Raw genomic sequence first — 17,349 nt, 5'->3', positions numbered from 1 at the left:
TTTTTTTTTTCTTTTGTATAAAACTCTGTAAATTTATCGTTAAATTACTTGTAAAGAGAAATTGTACAATCCTATTCATCGAATCGTCTAGAATGTTAAAAGAACTTTTTACAAAAGATGAATAGATCAAGAATAATTTTTTAAACAACTTTAAATATGATAATATGTTATTCTTGCTAAATTTTTGTGTACGTAATAATAATAATGATAATAAAGATAATAATAATTCGTTTTTTGAATTTGTCTATAACAATCGATTCAAATTTTAATTATTTTTCTTTTCTTATCTTTTAATAAGATATCGTCTCTTGTTACTTGTTACTAAATCAACAATTATTTCATTAATGCGTGTACCACGGCTTTGGCGTTTAATGATTTTAAATCTGTATAAGTTTGTCCTGTTCCAACGAAAACGATAGGTTGTCCGGTAATATACGTCATAGAAATTGCTGCGCCTACCTGAAAACAATATATGCGATACACGATATAACGATAATATATATCATTATAGATCGATTTTAATATATTTTTTCTATACATTCTATACATTCACCTTATCATCAATTGTATCAAATTTAGTTAATACGATGCCATCAATGATATGAGGATTGGAAGATTGACTATGATCTGCTAATGCTTGATTAAACTTCACCAATTGATCAACAGCTTCGTTTCCAACAAGAGCTTCGCCAACGAAAAGCACCACATCTGGCTCGTTTACTTTGATTAATTTGGCCAAAGCTCTCATCAAAGGTTCGTTATCTTGCATTCTGCCTGCAGTATCCACCAAAACTACGTCGATTTTCGAATCTTTGGCAAAACGTATCGCTTCCATAGCAATACCGGCAGCATCTTTTCCATAACCTTTTTCGTACAATTGAACCATAGATTGATTTCCATGTTTTTCCGGTGGATGAAGAGCATTTAAATGACGCATATGCGTTCTTAGTTGTTCAACTGCACCAGCTCTAAAATCAATTATTCCAACATATGCGATGGAAAAATATTTAATAATATTATATATTAAAATGGAAAATTGATGGAAGATTAATAATTTAATAATAATAGAGATGTGATACCTGAATGTATCACACGCTGCGATAAGCACACGGAAATTATTCTCTATGAGCCAGAAACAAATTTTCGCTAAATTTGTTGATTTTCCCACTCCATTCACGCCGCAGAAAGTCATAACATAAGGTCTATAATTATTCTTTGCTTCCATTGCGTCTCGTAAAATATCTACGCGCCTTTTTGGAGATAATATTTGCACTAATGCATCGGTCAAAGTCACTTTTACGGTACTAGTCACGCTATCGAACGTACCAAGTATTTTTCCTTCGAGTTTTACACCGACGGAATCGCATAACTTTTTAGCAATATCAGCTGCTACGTTCTTCGAAATCAAATGATCTTTCAATTTATCGAGAACCGGAGCCATATCCTCGTGTTTCAAACATTTATTACCGACCAAACTCTTAAACATTGAAAACATACTATTGGTTTTCTTTTGCATTTGTGGTTTAGAATTCTCCATTTCTTCGTCGGACTCATCTTCGGAATCACTTTCAACTATTATGTCGCGAATACTACCTTTCATTTTACCTACTAACTGTAAAGATTATTTTATAAAAAAAAAAAAAATTATACATTTTGATTATAAAAAAAATAATTCAAAAATTTTTAAATTTAATCAATTGTTATCACCGTTTTATCAGCCGCAACATAATCACCACTCTCTTCTGGTTTATCTTTGGTGCGTTCTAAAGCAGCAAGATCTTTAATGGTCCCACCTAATTCCCAAACACGAGGTTTCTTGCCAGCTTTTTCAATTTTTTGGCTTTTTCTGTGAAATATAACTATTTTATCCATCTTATACTTAAATATTATAATGCGAGATCTAGAACTTACTGCTTATCAATTTTTTTCTTTTGATTATTCAATTTTTGCGCCAATTTCATACGATTTGCGATTAAAATTTCTTCATCTATTTCTCCATTATGATTTACTCGATTGTTTTGTTGTAAATCCTGCTTTATAACCTCTTGAATTTTCACTACAGAATTAAATAAAAGTCAGAAAACATAAATATAATTAAAATGTATTGAGAAATATATTGTCATATATATTAATATTGTCATATAGTCTTGGTATTAACGAATGATATTAAGATTATTATATAAAAGATTCAATTTGAATCTTAAATGATGATATTTATCAAATTTAAATATATATATATATTTGTGAAACAACTTTTGAAAGCCGATTTTAAATGTTAAAACAAATACAATGCAATTTCAAATACATACCTTGTTTTTTATTTTCTTTATCATCTTTTCTTTCTATCATACTGGCAACAGTCTTTTTTGATTTTTGACTTTCATCAAAGGTACGCATTTGTTTAGGTATTTTAGCCTGAGTCCTTGCCCATTGTTCAGCCATAGCTAATACATGTTCATAATTACTTTGAAATTCAAAGTTAGAAAACCACTTGGAATTTTCCAATTCATTTTTAAATCTATCTCTAAATTCTAAATGAATGTCATTTAAAAATTTATCTATATATGACAATTGTAGTATTTTTTGATATGCAACTACAAATACTAGCTCAAACTCATTATCGAGTTTATATTGTAAGCGTAAAGAATCATATTCAAAGCTATGATTTCCCGAACGTTCCTGCAAAGAATTAATAAAAAATGTTATTATGACAAATATTGATCATTCGACAATTAATTATTTCAATATTAATTAAAAGTATCCTTTCTATTGCTATTAATTTATATAATATTTATATTATATTTCATAATATTATATATTGGCATAATGAAATTCAAAAACATAAGAAATCTCGATGGAAGAACTTACTTGCAATATGACACTTCGTATTAATGCGTTAACGCTTGGGGCAAATATTTGCGAGGTACTTTGAAAACACCATAACACAATACCACCTTTACTGAATATGGTAAATAAGTCGAGCATAATTGCACGATTTCTTAATAATAAAAAAGATGTTTAATTCAATGTTACGATCTAACCTATGCTTATAATCGTGTTATTTGATTTTTGTACACGTCAGACAATGTAAGAAACCTTAGAATAAAAGATATAAGATACGTAATGAAACGTAAACATTAATGAATTTCAAGGCAACTACATATTGCAACGTCATGTTATTACATGTAAACTTGACTTTTTGATAAACCATATCATTATATAAATCATGCGCAATATTCAAAATTATAAGTATATATATATATATATATATATATATATTAATATAATAAATTTATGTAATATAATGTTTATATAATAATATTCATTTAATATTTTTATATAAAGTAATTTTGTTCCTAAAGATTAAAAAAAAATAACAAAGACGAAAGAGTTAAATTGAATTATATCTTCATTATTGATTACATCATCATAACTATTATTTATGTTTATATTATATGTATATAATAATTAAGGACAAATTTATTCTGAATTATTATTATTATTATTATTATTTAGAATATTAACAATATTTTTTATTCATGATAGTCAACATATTACATACATTCCCAAATAAAAAATATTTTCCAACCGATGTATCAATACCATGATCAATACCAATATGTCGCGAAAATTTTATTAAAATGTTATTAAAATGTTATTAAATATAAAATATTTCATATTTATTATTTATAAATAATGTTTAAAAATTCATAAACAAATTGATTAAATGCAACAATTAAAATTATGAATATATGAATATAAACCGTCATATTATCATATGTAATTTTTTTTTAAATAAGTAATAAATTAAAAAATATCAAAATATATAATCAATAAATACATTTTTCATCCTAAAAAAAAAAAAAAAAATATGCCGCGAAAATCTAATTAATTTTGAAATATTTCGCTAATACAAAAAGGTTGGAAATATTGCTATATAATATTAAACAATTTTCTACAATTTATTTTTTTTTTACTTCATCCATACACGTTCTTGAAATCGAATAATGGATGCTTTTTAATTTTTATTATAATTTTGAACAGGCAGTGGTATGATTATCACATATACTTAAGCTGTCAATTTGTTTTACATCATTATAATTATCATTTCATTATCATCGTCATCGTCATCGTCATCATCATTATCATCAATCATTATTATTATTATTATTATTATTATTATTATTATTATTATTGTTGTTGTTGTTGTTGTTGTTATTATATTATTATTAATATTATATTGTTGTTGTTGTTGTTGTTCTTATTGTTATTATTATTTTTATTATTATTATTATTACTATTACTATTATGCATAAACTAAATATAAAAATTTGTAATGAAAACAATTTCATTAATATTATATACAATAATTACAGCATGCTTTACATAAATTAACAAGATTTATACTAGCCTAATTATAAATATAATTTCTATAAGGCTGCATTAGAATCGTACATCATCTGAAGAATTTTAATATTTGTAGACATCTTGCACTTTCACTTCTGTACACTACTGTAGTCGAATAAAAATGTCATTATGATAGTGAAAAAAACCTGCAATATAATAATGATTTATATAAGGTATCAAATATTTAATATTTTTATAAAAATATATAAATATATAAAAAAGAACATTTATATTTGCAACAGCGAATAAAACACAACACATATTTATAGTTTTCGAAAATTTTATATAATTAAAAAAGGATTAAATCAAATGAAAAATAAATTGTTCATATGTATATAAATGTACAAAAAAATTTCCTTTACTATTACTGTTGTTTGTGAAATTGTACATATTATAAATTACGGAAAAATTAAAATAATGCTTACACTTCATCTTTATTAAAATCTTGTAAACTGAAGTTTAAATATCTTTTCTTCAAAAAAAGATAATATGTGAATACACGTACAAATGAATACATAAATACAAATATAATGCTGTAATATTAGCATATTATATATTTTATCCAAATATGATAAAAATTAATATTGATATGATGACGCAAGAATTTATAGTTTGAGAGTATTTTCTCCATAAATATATTGCAACATTATAATAAATGCACTTAGGGAACTTTGTAAGATTGTGATAGTTAATTGCAGTCTTTTACAATATAAAAAGAAGAAGAAGAAGAAAAAGAAGAAGAAAAGGAAAAAAAAAAGAAAGAAAAAACAGTCTTTGTATATCACTAATAATACTGTTAAAAAAAAAAAAAAAAAAAAAAAAATCATTTAATAATACGCATATTGCAACTTTTTACACAAATCTTCTAATTGTGAACTCGCATAAATCATGTTATTTTTAAATATATATTATTTTTAAATACAATGTTATCTCTTTAACTTTAAAAAAAGAAAAAAAGAGAAAGAGAAAAGAAAATAAGAAAAAATTATTCTTGTAATACTTTCTGAAATAAACGTGTAAATTTTTAAATTAGAACTTACACGCGATTAATATTAATTTTATTTGTGATCTTTTCTAGGTAACCTAGAAATAAAGTTAAATTATATATACTTTGTGCGTGTTAAGGCGCTTCCTCCTTTTGTAGGATCCATCATACGATCCCAATTAGTGTGACCAACTACAAATCCTACAGCGCGCATTTTTTCTTGTTCTTTACGTTCTTCTAAATCTGCCCATCTCACCTATTATATACAACAATTTATAATATAAATATATTTGTGATTTGGAAAATAAAATATACTTACTCGTTTTTTACCGGAAGTATCTTCCATATTATAATAGTCAGGAACTTGAAGAAAATCTTTCATAGTTTGTACCTTTCCTTCATTTTTCTTTTTTGCAAGTCCATCCAATCGATCTAATATTTTTTAATATTAAAATGAAATGAATTGTTCATATTTATAAAATATAATAATATTTTATAAAATATACAATAACTGACCTAATTTATCTTCAGCTTCCATACGTTCCCATTTGCTAACTCCCTAAAAATGAATAATAATATTTATGTATGCATACATATATTATGAGAAAAAAAAGAAATTCTTATTCAAAAAAGAAAGAGATACATATATATTAATATGGAAAATTACAATAGCATCTTGCATATCATCTTGACTATCTTGGCTATCTTCATTTTGCTGAGATGATTTCTCCTGCGTTTCTTCACTATCTTCCATATGAACCTAAAATCAAGTAATATATAATCAATATTTCATTTAAAAAAAGTATATGTAATTTAACTTGAAAAAAATATACTTCTTCAATTGCTTGTTCCTGCAACATTGAATTAACATCTAATTTTTGATGATAACTTGGAGTTGGTTCAAAATAATCTATAATTCTATTTATTTCATCTTCTGTGCGATTATGAATATTTCTTTTTAAACAAATTTGTAAATCCATTTCCATCTCGCACACGTATACCTACAAATATTCAAAAACATTACTCTTTATTTTCATCTATTTGGATTTCAATGTTATTAGATTTCAATAAAAAATTACCTTGAAACCTTTTGTTTTAGCAAAACTCCACATCTCTTCATAGTCGGATATTTTTTCGTTTATACAATCCAGTATAATAAAATTGAAGAAACCATCGGTAACATTTTTTTTAAAAGCTTTAACAAGAGATGTAATATAACTTTGTTCCATCACTTCCTCGTATTCGTATATCATATCCTATAATAAAGTTTATAAAATCGAAAAAAAACATTTAATTTATTTACATTTATAAGATTTTAAATTTAATTAAAAATAATAATAAAATAAAAATAAAAAACATTTATACATGTCATACCTTAATTGTAACTTTTTTCCCATTATCATCCGTGGATTCTATTTCTTTCTCTACCAAGAAATAATCATCAAGACTTAATATTCTTGGTGCAGAACCTCCTTGTTCAACTTCCTTGTCCTATAAAAAGGTATAGTATTTGAAATTATAAATTATATTTACAAAATCAAGTATATTATATTATATTTAATAAACACATTTCGATTTTACCTTAATAAGTTTTGCCACAAAAGATTTTCCACTGCCTGGCGGGCCTCTTAAAATTATAGCTATTTTTGGTGGTCTATTCTGACGACCTGGAGGACATAATAAGTCATCCACCATTGTGCAATTTGGTGTTTTTGCCAATTCCAAAGTCTTTTGTGCAGGTTCCAATACATTATGCTGAGTATCTGTAACACTATAATAAACAATATCAATTTATTAAAGAATCTTTATAATTTTTATATATAAAAGATAATCTTTTCGCAAATTAATTCAAAAGATCGCCAATCATTATATCATTGTGATAATACCATGTCTATACATATATACGATTTATTATCAAAAATGTCACTCTCATTAAAGGATATTATAACAGATAAAAATGTGTACAAATGTGTATATCTATGAAATATAAAAACCAAATCGAAAATGAAAATAAGAAAAGAATTGGCCATCTTCATTTCACAGATACAAACATAGCTGTTTCCGAATCTTTGTCATATCAACATCTAATAATGCATTACATTATATATATTAACATGGTTTTATCACCGTGAAATGCTTTTAATTAGCTATCTTTGAATTAATTAGCAAGAAGATCAGAATTGTATACAATAAACAGAATATAATATTCTCATAAACTGTAACAAAAAAGGAATAACAATGGAGATGAATAATTAATAAATAAGATAAAGATCGATATATTTAAATTTTGATGCGTTATATTTAATACTTTTTGCACAAGGTATTAAAACAGGAAAGAATTTCATAAAACGATAGATAAACGAAATACTTTTGAATACTATATTAAATAATAACCATCACCTGAAAATATCAAATGTTTTTGTATATTATAATATAAAGATATTTTTTTTTTTTACCTTAAATTAATTAAATCGCAAAAACATAATATGTTTGCACATAATAGAAACACAATAGAGAAAAATGTATGGATTATGCTGCAACGTGATTCGTATGTTTAATTTAAAATATATTAACAAAACATATGTTATAAAAAAAAAACAAGATATATAATTTTCAAAAGTTTGAAATTTCTGCATTATGCAAATGAATCAATTTTTAAATATATATTTTAAATATATATATTGGTCATTATAATATCCATAATATAAATACATACACATTACAAGTAAAAAAAACCTATGGTTTTTGAAATATTTTCATATGCCAATAATATTGACATGATGAATAAAAATGTACATAATATCCTATTTTAAAGTGCATTTGGGGGAGCGAGCGAGCGAGCGAGCGAGCGAGAGAGAGAGAGAGAGAGAGAGAGAGAGAGAGAGAGAGAGAGAGAGAGAGAGAGAGAGAGAGAATATATGTGTGAGAATGAATTTGCATAAATAAGTCTTCATACTTTATGCAAAATATGATACTTATTAAAAACATTATTATACGTATAAGTAGATAAAATTTTCGAAATGTAAATTTAAGAACACAAAAATTGTAAAAACATTTATTTGACAATATTTTAAAGGCTAAAACATTTAAGACAAATTTAACGAATTTTCAATAAAACATACCTGGTTTCTGATGGCTTTGTATCTATGATGTTCTTGTTTGAATTCTCCTGCCAGCTTATATTTCCTTTCGATCTAAAGAAATTATGTTTTCAAACGAAATTGATTTAAATTAATATCAGATAATATTAATAACAATTTGCAATAGTTTGTATATATAAGTAATATAATTAAATATATAAATGTATAAATGTATAAATTATATGTTCATTGTACTGTACCTGTCTTCTTCTTTATCATTTTCTTTATTCATTTCCTTTTGAGAAGTTTCACATCTTTCCCGAGTTCTCTCTACGATTTGAGGAAAATGATAATAAACATAAAATTAACTAATATAATTTAATAATTGAATACGCATAAATACAAATACATTTTCTTTGAATACAAATTTCTTATAAATTTGATCAATAACTTTGATATATAATTTTAATTACCATGATATTTGTAACAATAGATAAAAACATATTATTCTTGAAATTTAATATCAAATTACCTTTAGTAGAATTCTTGTCATATCGATTATCTTGATCTTTGTCAGACTTTGTATGATCAAATAATATCCTATCTTCGCGTTCTTTTCCTTTATATTCTTCCTTTTCTTTGCGTTCTCCTTTTTCAAATTTTCTATCATCTATAAATTCTTCGCTATTTCTTCTTTGCTTATAATCTCCTTGTAATCGGCTAAATTCTATCTTACCCGCGTGATATTCGTAATTCTTTATTCTCTCGGTATATTCTTTCAAATTTTGCTCATTCTCCTCCCAATTTCTGAAATCTTTCTTTGGTTGCATCTCATTTTCTGGCACCAATGGTTTTAAATTACCATGTCCATAATCGAAGCATTGCACAGGAGTTAAATGATCTTGAATCGATGATCGAGAAGTATGAGCATAATCAATTATTTTAGCAGGTATATGCTCGATAAATTTTTTTTCACCACCAGCCCCGCCATGATTGTAATTAAACTGCTTCTCTATATAAAATTCCTTCACGGTCGAACATCTAATTTGAGATTGTCGATTATCTACGGATCGTTTTAGATACGTATCGGTATTATCCAATTTCGTATAATCAGAGTCTAACAAAGTCTTATAATCACCTACCGTCATATCGGTCATACCTCTTTCTAATCTTCTATCAGGAATGTTACATTTATTTCCACCCGAAGGAGATCGTCGTTCTATATTATTCGCTATATTCTGATTAAACGTTTCATTTTGACCAAGCAAAGATTTGTCAGGATAGCCTCGTCCGGATCTTTGATCGATATCTCCAAAACTATTCTTTGAATATATTTGCCTCCATCCTGGATTCTGCATATCGTTAGAATCAAATTTTCCCTGCTGCATATTTTCATCGATCGATATTTTCTCATTATTATCAAATGTTCCTCCTCCACTTACTTCCGAACTACCATGAATTTTAGAATCAGTATTGTTGTCGAGTGATCTTTTCGATCTAACTTCTTCAATTCCTCTAACATCAACTTGTCTGTTATCAAAAAATCTGTCGCCTTGACCCCGAGATTGAAAAGAATTATCATTTGAATTATTAAGTGGACCTCGTTGACTCAAGTACGTATCATTTGAAGATCGGACAACAAAACATCCATCGGTAGAATTATCAAACTGTTTTTCATTAAATCTATTTGGAAATAATCCGTCATTTATTACTTTCGAATTGTTTGGACTTCGTTGATAAGATGAATCATTACGTCGTGAACCAAAAAGCCTATCATTGGATCCTGAAAATCTAATTTGTCCTTCACTAGGTCCTCTAGGCGTGAACTGTAAATCACAGGGACTTCGATTATCAAATAATGGATCATTTGGTCTACCGGGCACAAATGGCCTATTATTTAGTCCTTGAAGCCCAAATTGTCCATCGTTAGATCTTCTTAAATCTAACTGGCCATCGTATCTGGGACCAAATTGTCCAATATTCGAAGATCTAGGACCAAACTGTCCATTATTAGGAGGTTTTAACCCCAATTGATTATCAACTCTAGGTCCAAATAGTCCATCATTAGAACCTTTTGAACCAAATATTCCATCATTGCCACTTCTAGGACCAAATTGTCCATCAGGACCTCGAGGAGCAAACTGTCCATTATTAGAACCTCTTGGACCAAATTGTCCATCACTAGATCCTCGAGAGCCTAATGGATACAAATTTGGACCAGAAGAATTGAATGGCTCAAATATAGGAAATCTAACATCGTTAGGACTTTTGGGACTCAAGAAAGGTGCATTTAGTCTAAATTGCATTCCTCTTGGTCCGAATGTTGAAACGAACGGTCCTCTAGGATCAAAACATTCAGGATTATTATTGTTTGGGAACGATTTTGAAGAAGATTCCTTTGTCTCGTACGATTCGTCTGTTCTTTGTAGAGAATCATTATTAAGTTCGTTAGTAGAAATAGGGCCCAAATTAGGTAATTCAGGTGGCGGTTCCATATTTAAATCTTCCGGTTTTGGATCATTTTCTCCCATAAAAGGTAATACTTCTGCCTTTTTTTCATTATCATCATTACCATCTTTATTAGATAGTTCTTGTTTTACTTCTGTTTGTTCTTTAAACGTATTCTGTAGATTCTGTTCTGAGGAGTCATATTTACCAGATGGAATTTCTTCTTTCTTAATGCTATCCTTTTGCAATAAATTATCTTCAGAAAGTTGAGAATCAATCCAAGGTGGCTTTTCTAACAATAAAATATCCTTTTGAACCGAATGATTCTCTGTATCCTCCTTCTGCGTATTATCGACGTTTTGATCGCTCGATTTAGAATTTATCTCAGTATGTTCTGTTACAGTAATAGATTCAGTTTTATTTTCATTATTCGTATTTGTATCGGTTTCAAGATTCGTCATATTTGGTCTTGATTCGGTATTTATAAAATCTTGTACTTGCTGTGGACTAAAATTCGGTCCTCTGAATGAAGTTATTCCAGTTGAAGCATCCCGTGAATCAAAAGAGTTGTTGCGTCCAATTCCTGTAGTACCACGTGATCCAAACTCGGGATTTCCTTGAAATTTAAAATCTCCAGCCATTCTAAAATTACCTTGTCCACTTGGTCCGAAATTGGAAGGTCCACGAGGCCCAAAATTTTGATTTCCAGTTGATTTTATGAATGGAGAATCACCTGTAATCTTCTTAAAACTTTCACTTAATGAACCAACATTACTACTTTTATCAGAATCAAGATAACTCGGTTTGAATATATCTATTGCAGCTCTTCTTTTTTCCATAAGTTTTTTCAATTCTAAAGCAAATTTATCGGGTGGTGATTCAAATTGATTATTATTCCTGTTGAAACTTCTTGAAGCATTTTGAAAATTATCGCGCCTATTATTATCCCCTACATCTTTTTGTTCAAAACGATCCATATTATTCCTATTAAATCTATCACCTCCAGGACCATAAGGTTCGTTATTTGGACCAAATCGATCGTTGTTTGGTCCGAAACGATCATTAAGAGATTCATTTCCTTGTCCTCCAATCCTATCATTTCCAAATCTATCATTTCCAGCAATGAATCTGTTGTCTCCAGATCCAAATCGATCATCTGGCATTCCAAATCGATCATTTCCAGATCCAAATCTATCATTAGTTATACCGAATCGATTGTTTCCTGGCCCAAACCGATCATTTCCTGAAACAAATCTGTCATTGTTCAAATTCATCTTTTGTTGATTAAACTGATTGTTCCCACGTTCTTGATAATTTCTATCTTCTCTTCTAAATTGATCACTTTCGGATACACATTCACCGTTTAATTTATAATTTTCGTTTCGTTGATTAAACATATCATTGCATCGATATTGTTTAGTTTGTTGATCGTTAATACCATCCGAACCAAAACGTTCTGTCGATATACCTTTTTGTCGAACAGGATCATTTACACTAAAATTATTTATATGGCCTCCAGAATCGAAATTATTTATAGGACCAGCTTGATTTTGACGTTCGTTATGTATCGAATTCCCATCTGGAACACCACCAGTATTCAAACCAAACGGAGATGGCCTTCCTTGTTGCATATTAGATGGAATCGATGGCCGTATATTATGATTCTGCCGTGAATCATTGTTAACAAAACCCGGAGGTGGCTGAGAAAAATTTGGTATAGCAGGAAAATTTGGTGGTGGTTGCGTAAAATTTGGGGGTGGCATCTGAATTGGCGGCATACTGAATGGTGGTGGAGGTACTCCAGTCATAGTTTGAAAATTAGGAAAATTAGGTACTCCTGCATTATATTGAGATGCCCATTGCTGAGAATTCCAAGGTGACGAAGTCATTACGTTAGAAGATATCATATTCATAACTGGTAATTGGGCAGTTGATACCTGTGAAACTGTTTGAGAAGACGATGTTATAGTAGCCGCTGTTTGAACGTTGGACGTTATTGTTTCTGTAGCTGGTGGCGGCGGTGGCGGTGGCGGTGGAGGTACATTACTATTTTGTTTTCCAGTTAAACCAAGAGTTTTTCCAATTCCTAATAAATTGTTAATCAATCCTTGATTTTCAGTACTAGACAAAATATTCAATATTTTATCATCACCAGGCAAATTTTTATTCTTTTCGACATCTGTTTTGACAGTAGTTTGCTTTTGTTGTTCACGTTTTCTACGCATTTGTTCACGTCGTTCAATAAGCTTTTCTCTCCAAGATGTCCATTTTGCTTCGTATTGTTTATATTGAGTCTACAATGAAATAATTAGTTTTTTGTGTACATAATTAGAAATAATAATAATTCACTTACTGGTTGATTTCCATCACTATGTTTATTATCATTCTGATAATATACAATGATAATATATAATGTTAATTGTAAGATTACTTACCTTATCCGGATGATTAGCATTTTGCTGTTTCCACTTATTAAATTGCTCCTCCCACTGTTTAAATTGAGCATCAAATGTTTTCTCGGCTTCAGTTAATTCTTCATCTTCGACTTTCAACTTTTTAACACTATTAGATTCACTATCAATGTTATTATTGCGTTTACCATTTAAATTATTTTCTTTACTACTATTGCTATTTTCAGGAGGTAATGGTGGCTGATTTGGAGGTAAAGGAGGATTCTGAGGGCAATTTTGTATATTCGTTTGTTGCATTGGAGTATTCGCGTTTTGCTTAACAGGAAATAATGGAAGATTATTTTGATGCGGCGGAGGCATGCTTGTAAATTGATATGTGTTCATAGTAGTTGGAGGTAATGGTGGTTTTGTATCCTCTTTCGGAAGAGGTGGTGGGGGTTGCACAATTGGTAACTGTGGCATCTGATTGGCTAAGCTCATATTCTGGGTTGACATGTGTTTCATTGTTTCTTGATACTGAAAAAAAGTTAAAGCAATGAATTAATTCACAAAATCAATATAGTGTATTTAGTCTCAAAAATTTAAGTTTTATATTGATTATAATTTAATAAAAATTTATTTTCGGTAATGTTTAAGTTTTATAATTATAATTATTTATAATTGTATTTTTATTCCTTTCTTGTTATATACCTTCTCTCCATATTGTGCCTGCCATTGTTGATATTGTTGCTGCCATTGCTGCCACTGAGTCCAGTTTTGTTGTTGAGCTGCAGCCCATTGTTCTGCTGTGTATCCACTAGGTGCCTAATAAAATGATACAATTATACTTTAAAACTAATATATATCACATGATATTTATGATATTTATTATTTTATTAAATAAATTAACATGTTTACCATTTTAAAAAAAACGAAAATTTATAATAATTTTTAATAAATTAATAAATAATAATTTTTAAATTTATAATAATTTATAATAATTTCTCAATAAAATTTTAATTTTCAATATGTCAAAATTCCATTATACGTAAAAATTCTATATTAATCTGTATATTAATCTAAACAATATGATAAATTAATCAATAAAAATTTCATTTATTAATATAATGTGTGATATAAAAATAAATATGTAATAAAATACTTACAGGCTGATTATAGTACTGCATATATGCTTGCATCATAGCCATAGGATCTGCTCCTGGCGCAGCATAACCAACTGGTGGTTGTGGCATTGGAGTAGCGACAGCACCAGCTGATAATTGCCATTGACTCCAATTTTGCATTTTTAAATCGTCTCTCACTCTAGCAATGGTTTGCTAGCGCATTCCAAACAGTTTTAAGGGCCGCAGTCCGTTTGGACGCTATTTTATATTCAAAGAAAATTGTTATAGAATATCACTATATATGTATATAAAATATTATAAAAATCTCTATTCGGTTATTCAAATTCCTTTTCTAAATATAATATATAAACCAATTATATACTTATAAATAAAAAAATTTTAATATTTCATAAAATTATTAATAAAAATTGTAATAAATGTGTATATGTATGTATGCGTGTGCGTATGCGTGTGCGTGTGCACGCGTGCGTGTGTATATGTGTAAAAGAGAATTAAAAATCACCTGAAATTTTTTTAATCAGTCGGTTACTACAATAATAAAATAATTTCTTAAACTTTAATAGTTCTTATAATCTATTTTGTTATATTTATATAATATATAAGATTAAAAAAATCTAAACTTTCATAAAATAGTTGTAGAGTAAATATAATTAAGAAAATTAAATAGGTATTCCCTTACCACAGTATTTATAAGCAAATAAAATAATATAAAATATGTTCAGCACAAATAATGAGCATACATTTGCCAATATTTGTGTATACAAATGCTATTATCATAAAAATATATTTAGTTGAACAAAATATTAATGTTAGTATATTAAATCTGATTTACTAAATATGATTTAATAAATCATTATAACATAATTATTATTATTAAACCTCATTAATTTTAATTATTTCAATCGCAACATTAAATTACAACATAAATGTGAAAGATTAAAAATATTATAGATATATAATAGACATCATTAAAACATAAAAAAATGAGAAATTCATGATTATACAATTATTTAATTATAAATTAACGTATTTTCAACATATTATATATTTTATATATAATATATAAATATTATAAATACTATAAATTTATATTAAAAATATATGTATATATGTACATTTTATGTATATGTACATTATGGTTTGTCGAACGCGCGCGCGTGTGTGCATGCGTGCATGTACACATATCGGTATATAAAATTATAATATATATTTTCAACACATAGAATATATACAAGAAATATCTTTTAAAAGAATTAAGAATTATTATATATTTAGAATTGATACATATAAAATAATATGCAAAAATTAATAAAATATTGAATAATGCAAAAAAAAATATTTCATCCATTTTTTTTTATAAAAATAAAAGAGATAAGTAATAAACATCATAAATATAAAAAATAATATAGGCTCTTGAAAAAGATATAGATTTATATTAAAATTAAGCACATAAATTTTTTTCAAAGATAATAACTTATTAGCAATAAACTATTTTTTGGAAGCTGAAATTAAACAAAATAATTATGTATATTCTTAAAATTATATCATATTTATTAATAAATATATATAATGTAAATAATAATATATAAATAATAATATAAAGAGCAAAAATGTAGAATTAAAATAAAATTTATCTTGACATAAAGTTATTATATATAATTAGAATTGTTGTTACCAAACAACATTCTAATAATTTCTTAACAAATATATGAAATGTATTTTAAATATGTATAATATTATTAATCTTTATATGTATATATACTTACAAACATTAGAATTTATTATAATAAAAGGATTTAAATAATATTATTATATACAAAGACATTATGTTTAATAAAATACAAAAGATAAAGTAAACAAATTCTCATTTAACATGTATTAAAATTGTAATTATCAGAAATAATCTAAAATCATTAGAATATATATATATATATATATATATATATATATATTGTGATATTTATTATAATTTATAAAATAAAATACAATGATCAAAATATAACTTATATATCTTTTTGTCATATAATATAAAAATAGACCATAAAAATATTGCGCTATATAAATTGTACATAAAAAGAAAGAACATCCAATACATTTATGAGAAATCAAATTGGATCAAATGAAATGCATTAATTTGACGTAATATAATAATAAAAAAGAACAAAGATCAAATAATCTTTCTTCAAATATATCATAAATATGGATAAAAAATTTACAACACCTTTATTAAACACAAAAGTTTATGAACTTTTTAGGAATATGCTCTGACAGCATTTATATATAAATATGATCGACATGATTATCATTAATTTATTAATTTTAATTTATCTAAAGATATATCTTTCTAAAATTTATAATAATATGTATTTATAATAATACGTAATAAATAAACATAATAAATATATTTCTTTTTTTATAACTATATGAATTGCACATCTTTTAGATACATATATAATCGCATTATTCCGATCAACTTCAAGATACTCAAAATTTGTTGCAAAAGTTTAAAAATATGGATATCAATATATATAGATGAAATCACAAGATAATACTCACGGCTGAATATTCAGGAAGTAGTAATACACTTTCGTGATGTGAAATTTCACGAGAACCTTTTCTTATTATACAATAACTAAACAAAACTTGGCACGAAAACGTCGAAACTCATCGGAACTTATGGCGACTGAAGAATATAGCTCGACTAATTTCAGGTATTAATGATAAAAAATCCCTAGATGCGATTTAATCGTGGTCAATTTTTGATGTAAGATATTTAATTTGGCAAATATCATTTTTATAAATATTAAAAAAAATTCTATTTTACCATTATGATAAAGATTTAAACAGCGCATAATTAATATTTTTCGAGATGAATAAATTGATTTAAATTTGTA

General features: G+C 26.8%; 2 protein-coding genes across 5 annotated transcripts in view; both read right to left on the bottom strand.

Moving 5' to 3' along the window:
- The window catches only part of LOC122713446 (signal recognition particle receptor subunit alpha homolog), a 4,331-nt gene extending 1,255 nt beyond the window's left edge, over nucleotides 1-3,076 (bottom strand). The window contains exons 1-7 of one of the 2 annotated variants that reach the window (XM_043933892.1): nucleotides 2,869-3,076; nucleotides 2,310-2,679; nucleotides 1,912-2,056; nucleotides 1,708-1,846; nucleotides 1,080-1,612; nucleotides 554-968; nucleotides 36-459 (exon numbers count right to left, since the gene is read on the bottom strand). In XM_043933892.1, the coding sequence (XP_043789827.1) occupies nucleotides 334-459; nucleotides 554-968; nucleotides 1,080-1,612; nucleotides 1,708-1,846; nucleotides 1,912-2,056; nucleotides 2,310-2,679; nucleotides 2,869-2,985 (1,845 nt within the window). In that variant the 5' untranslated portion in view covers nucleotides 2,986-3,076 and the 3' untranslated portion in view covers nucleotides 36-333. Of the gene's footprint in view, nucleotides 1-35; nucleotides 460-553; nucleotides 969-1,079; nucleotides 1,613-1,707; nucleotides 1,847-1,911; nucleotides 2,057-2,309; nucleotides 2,680-2,868 lie in introns of those variants that run through there. The other variant, XM_043933893.1, reaches the window with a different exon arrangement.
- Nucleotides 3,077-4,330: 1,254 nt separating this feature from the next.
- Nucleotides 4,331-17,129, bottom strand: LOC122713311. 3 transcript variants are annotated; one of them, XM_043933657.1, is made up of 17 exons: nucleotides 17,012-17,129; nucleotides 14,477-14,692; nucleotides 14,022-14,135; nucleotides 13,356-13,847; nucleotides 9,632-13,214; nucleotides 9,005-9,535; nucleotides 8,733-8,802; nucleotides 8,515-8,586; nucleotides 6,974-7,163; nucleotides 6,767-6,883; nucleotides 6,472-6,648; nucleotides 6,226-6,393; nucleotides 6,060-6,152; nucleotides 5,909-5,951; nucleotides 5,712-5,824; nucleotides 5,518-5,648; nucleotides 4,331-4,553 (listed from the first exon to the last, which is right to left on the bottom strand). In XM_043933657.1, exons 2-17 carry the CDS (start codon nucleotides 14,612-14,614, stop codon nucleotides 4,535-4,537), a joined length of 6,051 nt encoding a protein of 2,016 aa, XP_043789592.1. In that variant the 5' UTR covers nucleotides 14,615-14,692; nucleotides 17,012-17,129; the 3' UTR covers nucleotides 4,331-4,534. The 3 variants fall into 3 exon arrangements, with proteins under 3 accessions (XP_043789592.1, XP_043789591.1, XP_043789590.1); XM_043933656.1 differs by having other exon boundaries at nucleotides 9,005-12,782; nucleotides 12,858-13,214; XM_043933655.1 differs by having other exon boundaries at nucleotides 9,005-13,214.
- Nucleotides 17,130-17,349: the final 220 nt, after the last annotated feature.

The sequence above is a fragment of the Apis laboriosa genome, unplaced genomic scaffold (assembly GCF_014066325.1).
Source record: "Apis laboriosa isolate Shangri-la unplaced genomic scaffold, ASM1406632v1 scaffold23_cov150, whole genome shotgun sequence".
In the NCBI taxonomy this organism is placed as follows: domain Eukaryota; kingdom Metazoa; phylum Arthropoda; class Insecta; order Hymenoptera; family Apidae; genus Apis; species Apis laboriosa.
This window is presented reverse-complemented; position numbering and strand designations above follow the sequence as displayed.

Excerpts from the sequence above, each read along its gene's own strand:
- LOC122713311 (XM_043933655.1), bottom strand. The coding sequence starts at position 14,614 with ATGCAAAATTGGAGTCAATGGCAATTATCAGCTGGTGCTGTCGCTACT. Across the intron at positions 13,848-14,021 it reads AGGCACAATATGGAGAGAAG|TATCAAGAAACAATGAAACA; the intron begins GTATATAACAAG and ends ACTTTTTTTCAG. Across the intron at positions 6,884-6,973 it reads TTGTGGCAAAACTTATTAAG|GACAAGGAAGTTGAACAAGG; the intron begins GTAAAATCGAAA and ends ACCTTTTTATAG.